This window comes from Terrapene carolina, unplaced genomic scaffold (genome assembly GCF_002925995.2).
Source record: "Terrapene carolina triunguis isolate 2854851 unplaced genomic scaffold, T_m_triunguis-2.0 Scaffold261, whole genome shotgun sequence".
Lineage (NCBI taxonomy): Eukaryota > Metazoa > Chordata > Testudines > Emydidae > Terrapene > Terrapene triunguis.
Genome location: NW_020664612.1, coordinates 1,483,282 through 1,492,873, shown reverse-complemented (window position 1 = coordinate 1,492,873; position 9,592 = coordinate 1,483,282). Strand labels below are relative to the sequence as shown.

Genomic DNA, 9,592 nt, shown 5'->3' with positions numbered 1-9,592 from the left:
ACCTTCCTTATTCTCACCACAGGACCTTCCTCCTGGTGTCTGATAACGCTTGTGCTCCTCAGTCCTCCAGCAGCACACCCTCTCACTCTCAGCTCCTTGCGCCTCTTGCTCCCAGCTCCTCACACTCGCACCACAAACTGAAGTGAGCTCCTTTTAAAACCCAGGTGCCCTGATTAGCGGGCTTTAATTGATTCTAGCAGCTTCTTCTTAACTGGCTCCAGGTGTCCTAATTAGCCTGCCTGCCGTAACTGGTTCTAGCAGGTTCCTGATTACTCTAGTGCAGCCCCTGCTCCGGTCACTCAGGGAAACAGAAAACTACTCATCCAGTGACCAGTATATATTTGCCCTCTACCAGACTCCTGTACCCCACTGGTCTGGGTCTGTCACAGTACCCTTGTATATTCGCTAGGATGCTCTCTTTTGTAGCAATTTATAATTGCTGGTGGAAGATCAGATTAACAATCTTAGCAGTTCAACTCTCACCTGAAGACACTTTAGGGGATAAGAACATAGCTCTAGTTTCCAAACCTACTTGATCCACAGTTTCCCAAATTAACAAGGGTACCAACTGCAAGAGTGTTTTTTGTTATATGGTCACATATCATCAACCCATTTCATACAACCCAGTGATTTGTACTAGTGATGAAAGGTTTCATATCCCTTTGCTAGTCCCCAGAACTACTAGTATGTTAAATCTCTTATGAATGCAGACCTGGAATACAACATACACAATTTAAATAATAGTGCCTTACTTTCTAGCCATTCCCCTTTCTCTCTTTCTAAACATTTTAACTACACTTATCTACTATGTCCTATTTATATTGCTCTACCATTAGAGTGACTTGTGTTTGAAGATCGCCCAAAACTTTTACAATTATTTAAACCTTACGATTTCTGTAAGGTAGGTGAATAATTTTTTTCCCTACAGGTAAACTAAGCACAGGAAAGTAAAGGGAACTGCCTAGTGTCACACAATAAGTGGCAGACACAGAACAAATTGCAGGAGTAGACTCCCCCCTCCCTTCTAACCAGTAGACACTCCCTTTATTATATTGACAACCTTTCACAACGCTGTGGAAGTAGTTCATAACTTTGAAGAATTGAGCCCTTAATTATTATAAAATACAATATAATTATCTTAGAGAATGTTACGGAGAAATCACAGTTTGGATAAAAAGTGTCATTACTATGGGTGATTTCAACCGTGACATCTCTTACTATGTACAAAGAAGGTTAAGATGCAAGTAGGGTCTAAAAACACTGACAGGACTAAAACTGTACCTGTCTCTATGCCTGGTATACGACTAGTGTTGAACATACGTTCATACTGAGAAGAGCACATTGGGATGGTATTTTGAATCATAAGCTGAAAGGAAAAAAGGAAAGTCAAAAACAAAATAAAAAGATTTCAAATGATTGTGAGATCTCACAGAGAATGGAACTCTCATGGAGGTAAAAACGTAGATAAAAACCAAAAGGACCTTAAGGAACAGAACAGAGAAAAAGTAAGTATGAAATAACAAGGCAGCAAACAGTTTCCTAGGGCCAGCTTCTAAACAAAGGAAAGGAACAGCCAAAACCCATTAATCTGTCAGAATACTACCGTACTAATTGAAGTCAGTCAAAAAGGAGAAATGTCTCAAACTATTATGCTAATTTGCTAATCGCTGAGAAATGGTCATGGCACACATTCAGTTTAACATAAGAGCGTCTTTTACTCCTTTTTCAGGTTTTGCTCTTTGAAAGTACAGGTTTAGCAGCTTATGAATATATTAAGGGGACACCCTTCGGAAATATTCCGCAGACTGTTTGGATTCCCTGATGTTCCTTGTCCTTGGCTGGCCCCGCTTACCTGTCTCCTCTCCTGGGATACGGGAGGTATTAAACATTCGCTCCCACTGAGCTGAGCAGAGTGGAACAGTGGATCCCATCAGAAGAATCTATGCCGCAAACGTACGTTACAATTGCGTTTTTATATATACAATTAGCAAATTGAGAGAAAAAACACACATGCTGGTTAGAGAGAGACTGTAGGACAACATGAGGATTCTTAACACATCAAAGACCTTTTTTTCCCCCTTTCTTTCCAGTTGTCCCCTGACCTACCCATGTTAGGTTCCATAGTTTTTCCACTAGTCGTATGTATACTGCCCAGCTACTCCGAGCTTCCACTTTAAAAGCAGATGATCAAAGCTGTGGATTTAACAGATTCAAGGTTTTCTCAGTGCCAATCACTGATGCAGAACTTCATATCATCCACTGGGAGTTGCCTCTTCACAGCCTCTGATTCCTCACAGTTACATAGCATATCAGTGAATATATTTTATATATGTATATATGCAAGAGAACAGATTCTTATTAGACTGCAGTCTCTTAAAACAGTCATATGATCCTAGGTCTCAAGCAGAACTGATTCTCTCCATTAGCAGCATTTATTCATTAAAATAAACGGCCACGAAGCGGAGTAGAAATTAACTACAAACTGAAGGCACAGAGGAAAGGGTAAGCCCTTTGTATGAACAACAGAAAAGCCATTGGCATGGCATTACCTGTACATTACTCCATAAAAAAAATAAAAATAAAAATCTAGTCATCCTCCTGAGACTCATTCAATGACTGTTTTTAAAACAAACAGTGATACCACCAAAATGGAGAGGGGAGATATTCATATTTAGAAATGTTTTCTTCTAAAGTTTTCAAATACCATTTAAATAGTGGTTAAGAATTTTCTAGCCTTATTTTTTAATTTTTATAGGATGCAGTGAAATGGACTAAAGCCATAAGGCCCATATCAGGATCTGAATTTCCCCAAAGTTTGGAACTATTCAGATGCTGGGTTTTGGTTTGCATCTGTCTCTAGTATGATTTCCTGGACACATCCTTCAACTGCTTCAGTTGCAACATAATAGTAGAAGTCACTTCGCTGAGATGCCTGCTTTAAAAAAGAAGATGGTCTAGGAATCAATTTTGTCCAGTGGGTTCCTACAGCCCTATGTGATGCATTATTGGTATGCAGTATCCATTTCAATGGCATGCACAGAAAGGGTTTTCTAGCTCTACACAAGTTTTAAGCTACTTTTTGGTTTGAAAATGCCTCTAGCCTCCTAACTTGTTTAGCACTTAATGTCTACACAAAGGGCAGTGAAATGATCTGATCTTACCCAGGTATTACAAAACCTTGATTTCCTAATGCTTTTTATTACTCTCCTCCAGGCTGCACTTTTTGATAAAGTTACCGAATTTTACATTTAGTTTTCAGGGTTTTAAAAGTTTGAAGTTTTTCAAAATTTAGCACAATTTTACTTATTTTAGAACTGAAGTACTGTGAGGATAGACTGGAAATGTAGTTAGATGGATTTCTGCCACTGAGATTTATGGTAGTTGTCACATTTCAATTTCCACATCAATATGCCCATTAAATAGGTTCCTCCATTTTGCCAGGTTTATTTGCTGAGGTGTAAGGACTCAAGGTTGGCCCTGTTTGTCCTTTGTGTGTGCGTGCATGCACACACATGCTGCTCTCTGTATTCTTAAAATGCAGCATAAAGGTAAACAAAGAATGCAAACTATTCCGGCATGACATTTCTGCTGCTCCTGGAAAATGTCATTTTCATTATCTTCTGTCTTTTGTCCATTAAAAACTTATTGCACAAACCTTAAAACTTGCCTTAAAAAACACCACCACCACAATTGCGTCTTCCTACAGGGTAGTCCAGACTTCTGCAGTTTGAATATATTATCATACTAATTAACATGTATGTGCATCGTTGCCTTCTACTAGACAGAATACTCAAGTGTAACATGACTATTTTGCCCTCCAGTGGAGTGCAGCCCACAGCAAAGTTAAATTCAAACACTACTGTAGCAAAAGGAAGTTTTCCTTTAGCTTCCATTGTAGAGGTCTACATCTTTTTAAATAGAAGGTCCTACGAGTGGAGTTTTAACTAGCAACCACAATGAGTTTGCGGCCACATGTTAGCTACAGTTACATACACTGTACCTTAACATAAGGCATTACTTCTCTCCTAGGTTACTTTTCAAAAAGGAGGCTGATTTGTTAAAAAGTAAATTTGAAAACATTAGAAACTACTAAAATGGATTTACATACTGGCTTGATTTCCTGTCTGTCCAGCTTTTTCCTGTAGAGCAGGGTGGCATGGATAACATTACCTGCTCTAGCTGCCTGCAGGGAAGTGGGAACAACATACAGAAAGTCCTGAAGATAGAAGAAAGATAAGTTAATATATGTACTATAATTGCCAAACTCCATTCAGCAAACGGAGTTCATTAATCATGCATTAGTCAAAATACAATTTTCCCCATAATTAATTCCAGCGTCATTACAGAAAAGGCGTTCATGTAGGAAAACTGACCAAGTCACTAGCCATAGTGTGCTTAAAAACTTCCTACTTTAAACAAGTTTTCTTAAAAAGTCACAAAATAATAGCAGTACCTGCTCCTTGAGTATCATCAGATTGAAGACTTGTTGACTGAAATCTAGTGTATCAAACAGTTTACTTAGCTAGGTCTACAGTACAAGCACTACCGCAGCAGAGCTGCAGCTACACCACTGTCAGCACTGTTGTGCAGATACTTGCTGCAGCGACAGAACAGGTTTTTCCATTGCTGTAGTAAATCCACCCCCTCTAGAGGTGGTAGCTAGATTGATGGAAGAATTCTTCCATTGACTTAGCAGTGTCTACACTAGGGCTTAAGTCAATTTAACTGCATCTCTCAGGGGTGTGAATTTTTCACATTCCTGAGCAACATAGCTAGGCTGACCTGCATTTTAGGTGTAGACTGGGCATCACACTTGCAACAGAAGAGCAATACTAAAAACTTTAATTCAAATCAAATCATGGAGACAGTGAAGCCTGGAAGCAGTTAGTGCTTGTTTTCTGATAACAGAAGTTCATATATTTTTACTTCCAACATGTACATATTCAAGAATTTAAAGCAGCATCTAGTATAACAACATGCTTGTGGATTAAGTAGTATATGGAGCTGTGATGAATTGGGGCTATGTCTGTACAACTTATAAATTCCGATTGACATTGTGAAGTTGTATTATGAAAAACTGCTGTCATCAGTGCCTGTGGCTTGATCTACACCTAAAATCTCACACCACTAAGAGACACAGTTAAGTTGAACTAAGCCTCAGTGTAAACCAGGGGTGGGCAAACTATGGCCCGTGGGCCGGATCCGGCCCGTGAGGACTTTGGATCCAGCCGGTGGGATTACCACCCCCGTGGCGCCGCGAGCTCCACGCCACTCCCGGAAGCGGCCAGCACCATGTCCCTGCAGCCCCTGGGGGTGGGGGGCAGAGGGCTCTGCATGCTGCCCTCGCTTGCAGGCACTGCCTCCCGCAGCTCCCATTGGCCAGGAATGGGGAACCGCGGCCAATGGGAGCTTTGGGGGAGGTACCTGCAGGTGAGGACAGCGTGCGGAGCCCTCTGCCCCCCCTCTTCCTCAGGGGCCACAGGGACGTAGTGCCAGCTGCTTCTGGTAGCGGAGCAGTGCAACGCGGGGCCAGGACATCCAGGGAGCCTGCCTGAGCCCCACTGCGCGCCGCTGCCACCCTGGAGCCGCTCAAGGTAAGTGGCACCAGGCCAGAGCCCGCACCCCTCCTGCACCCCAACCCCCTGCCCTGAGCCCTCTAGCCCCCTGCCTTGAGCCTCCTGCCGCACTTCGCACCTCTCCCCCCCTGCCCTGAGCCCCCTTGTACACCCCACACCCCTCCTACACCCCAACCCCTTGCCCTGAGCCCCTTCCTGCACACCCCACCCCCTCCCGCACCCCAACCCCCTGCCCCAGCCCTATATTCATGGCCCTGCATGCAATTTCCCCACCCAGATGTGGCCCTCGGGCCAAAAGTTTGCTCACCCCTGTAGACAGTGCTAGTTCAATGGAAGAATGCTTCAGCTGACCTAGCTACTTCCTCTTGGAGAGGTGGATTTACTACAGTGACAGAAGAACGGCTTCCCTCGCTATAGTAAGTGTCGAAGCTTAACACACCCCCAGAGATCCAGAGCACAGAGACTAGGATTCCCCTTACAGAAATCCTAGTGGGTGGTCAACAGGGAACTCTCACTAGAATCAGTCATAGGCATTTATGAGCCAAGAGGCAATGCTTGTCACTGTAAATAATTAGTAAACTCTACAGGAAGTAATAATACTCTTTGAACTTCTAAATCTGAAGTAGAGTCCTACCTAATAAAGCAGGGCTAAAGACAGAGGAACTGAATTTCTTATGAAAATTCCATATTAAAAGACATCAGCGCTTTTGTAAGATATTATGTGCAGACTACGCCAGCAGGAAGAAAGCACAGATCATATCAGTTAGTAGCAATGGAGTGAAGAAAGGAAGTATTAAAACAAAAGATAACAGGAATCCTAAGGAGGAGTGTTTCTATAAAAAGGTTTAGAAGATTTACTTACCATTGCATAGTAATTACTATTAACCATAATTGGCCCACGTCCTCTTAGGTAGATATATTCTTCCCACCAGTCGCTAACCTACAGAATGAAGAGAACAAAATTTAGCATAAACTCATTAGCCTGTATCTCTGCTCTTCAACTGATTCATGTCCTCTACTGTAGTGGCTCCAAAACACTGGGTAACATTATACACCATGCAGAAGGAATTTTTTTTTTTTTTTAATTAATTCTGAATGCTGAAGTGTCACTGTTTGGGGAAAGAGAGCCACAAGGACCCACGAAACTAAGGTCAGAAATTCAGCCTCAACTCTCAGGTAAGCAACTTTTGAAGCAATCTCCCATCTCCTCTTCAGACAGTATTTTTAAAGTGTCCTTATAATACATATCATAATAAAGTTCTGAAATATTATTCATCCTATGGTAGAGCTGCTCTAGGGTCTGTATAAGCTTGTTCAAACTACCCTGTATAGCTAAGATTTAGATAACAGGCCAGTAAGATTTGTTTTTGTGACCTCTTTTCCCCCCCACCCCAAATGCACCCTCCCAACACACCCCTCACCCACCCATCCCAGTGGCTACAGCTTTGTTTCCCTCTCTAACATGTACACATAATTGGACAGATTCACATCTGCATTAAGTTCATACTCATGCAGCTGAGGAGAGCAGGAGGAAAAGGTGGCTCTAAACCACACTGCTCTTCCACTCCCTGGATCCCAGACTGGCCAGGTGGAGAAGTTGCAAGTTAATTTAATAAGCAAATATAGCAGTAAGTAGGTTTTGAGTCCTGTTCAATGACAGACAGGAAGCCTGGTCTAGAGTAATGAGACAGGAATTCTTAAGTTCTACTCGTGGCTCTGCCACTTACTCACTGTGGCAACACTGAGCAAGTTATTTAATCGTTGTCTCAATTTCTCCACCTAGAAAATGGGGATATCAATACTGTAGAACCTCAGCATTACGAACACCTCGGGAACAGAGATTGTTCGTAACTGAAATGTTTGTAACTCTGAACAAAATGTTATGGTTCTTTCAAAGTTTACAACTGAACATTGACTTAATACAGCTTTGAAACTTTACTATGCAGAAGAAAAACGCTGCTTTCCCTTTATTTTTTTAGTAGTTTACGTTTAACACAGTACTGTACTGAATTGTATTTGCTTTTTTTTTTGTCTCTGCTGCTGCCTGATTGCGTACTTCCAGTTCCAAATGAGATGTGTGGTGGACTGGTCAGTTCTTAACTGTGGTGTTCGACTGCACATGTACTCACCTAGTACACAGAGGTACTGTAAGAATTAATGGATATGAAAGACATTAAAGATGTAAGTGCAAGGCATTTTTAGTAATTTTGGTTTTGGACTTCCTTTAAAATTACAGAAGATTGAAAATTGAAAAAGCATGTATTAAAATCAGGAAAAAAATGCAATAGGAGAGAGAGTTAAAACTATGTGCTTTCATAAGAGCCTTTGGGTCCTCTGCTTACATAGTTTGTGGCCCACCAGGATTTCAGTTTCAAATACCACTGTAGTTTTGGTCCAAGATTAAATGCAAAATCTTTGGCAAGACCCTTCATTCTTTTGAACTGTTCATCATTCATAAGTGGCTGAACTGAATCCAGATACTAGAATAAATACAGAAAAGAATTCATGTCAGTGCCACAGCTTTCACCAGAGCTTATTGTCATTTATTCACAAAGAGCTTAATAAACAAAGGGAAATATTCTAAAGTCTGTTTACAGGGTTTCAGCTGTAACAGGTGTTAGTAAAAAATAATTGAGCGCATACATCTTGAAAGACAGAAGCTCATTTTCTATTACTATATCTATTTCTCCCCTTCAAATATGGTACTTTCTCTTCCCACTCCTACCCCATGTACTCACTACTTGCTTCCAAATCATAAATGAAAGCACATCTATTAGCATAGAATTTTTGGAAAAGTGATTTTCCTTTTAGTAGGTGATATATTTTATATTATGAATTAAGTATTTCCTTAATTTTGAGCCATTTTAGGTATGTTTTTTAGTTACAGGGGACTGAATTAACTGCTATCACTATTTCTGTTGCCTATTCATTTTCATATATAGTTACTTTGCCTAAGGCCAGCAAAGACTTATCACCTGCAAGAATCAAAATAAGACTAAAACTAGTTGGAATCTTGCCTAAAGGAATTCCTAATACAAAGCCTATTATAAACAGGAGCACTATACTTAAGTAACATCAAGAATACACAATAGAGATAATGAAAGCAAGGGATATCAAGGGCTCTATCCCAGTAAATCACACTTCATTGTGTGCTGCTGTATCTACTGACAAGGCATGTAATATCATGCATTTATCCACTGAGAGCCTAGGCCCAAAGATAAAGATTAAAAGAAAAAGTGTCAATCTTTAACTCTGAATTACCCTTGGTCTGTCATAGCCTTTATTTTAATTGATACATAACTGTGTTAATCTGTTACTAAAATTGGAGGGATTGGAATGTTAATAGCATTAACCACTTCAGTACATTTATCATATAAGAGACACTGAAAACCATTACGACATTTGGAATCAAATTGTGAAAAAGTGAATTCAGCTCTTCCAACAACACACCCTGTTAACAGTGTTTTCAACAGCTGGGACCGGCAGTCGTGGCAGAGATGTCTGAAAGCTGTACAACATTGGTTTACAACCTGAGAAAAGCTTTACCAGCCTCTGAAATAAAAAACAAACAATCTATTACATTCAAAACAACTGAAAGTATGTGTGAGATGAAAATTAATAATACCCTAGCTTTTCATCAGTAGGTCTTAAAACACTTTACAAAAGAGGTAAACATCATTATCCCCATAGTGCACTTTGGAACTCAGGAGACCTGGGTCCCCAGCTCAGCCACCAGCCTGAGTGACCTTGAGCAAGTCACTTTACCTCTTTGTGCCTCAGTTTTCCAATCTAGTGTTCTAGCCACTAGGACACATTGCCTCTGTTGTATAGTAAAGGCCTGGTAAATGCCTCTGTTCCCATCCTAAAGGCGACAGGAGAAATGTCTATGATGTAGACCATAAAAGTTCTCTATAAAGTGTTTTTCTGAATAGGTTTACCTCTTTGAAGACTAGAGGATTGGCAAGACTGAACACTGCTCTACAGCCAAAATGCTTCTGAAATAAATGTAGTCAAAC

The 9,592-nt window shown here is 40.7% G+C and overlaps 1 protein-coding gene across 2 annotated transcripts in view; it reads right to left on the bottom strand.

The window, feature by feature from the left end:
* The window catches only part of CPT1A (carnitine palmitoyltransferase 1A), a 71,708-nt gene that overhangs the window by 27,642 nt on the left and 34,474 nt on the right, over positions 1-9,592 (bottom strand). Inside the window, exons 5-9 of one of the 2 annotated variants that reach the window (XM_026657660.2) lie at positions 9,027-9,128; positions 7,919-8,056; positions 6,439-6,516; positions 4,109-4,216; positions 1,853-1,940 (exon numbers count right to left, since the gene is read on the bottom strand). In XM_026657660.2, the coding sequence (XP_026513445.1) occupies positions 1,853-1,940; positions 4,109-4,216; positions 6,439-6,516; positions 7,919-8,056; positions 9,027-9,128 (514 nt within the window). Of the gene's footprint in view, positions 1-1,281; positions 1,367-1,852; positions 1,941-4,108; positions 4,217-6,438; positions 6,517-7,918; positions 8,057-9,026; positions 9,129-9,592 lie in introns of both variants that reach the window. The other variant, XM_026657661.2, reaches the window with a different exon arrangement.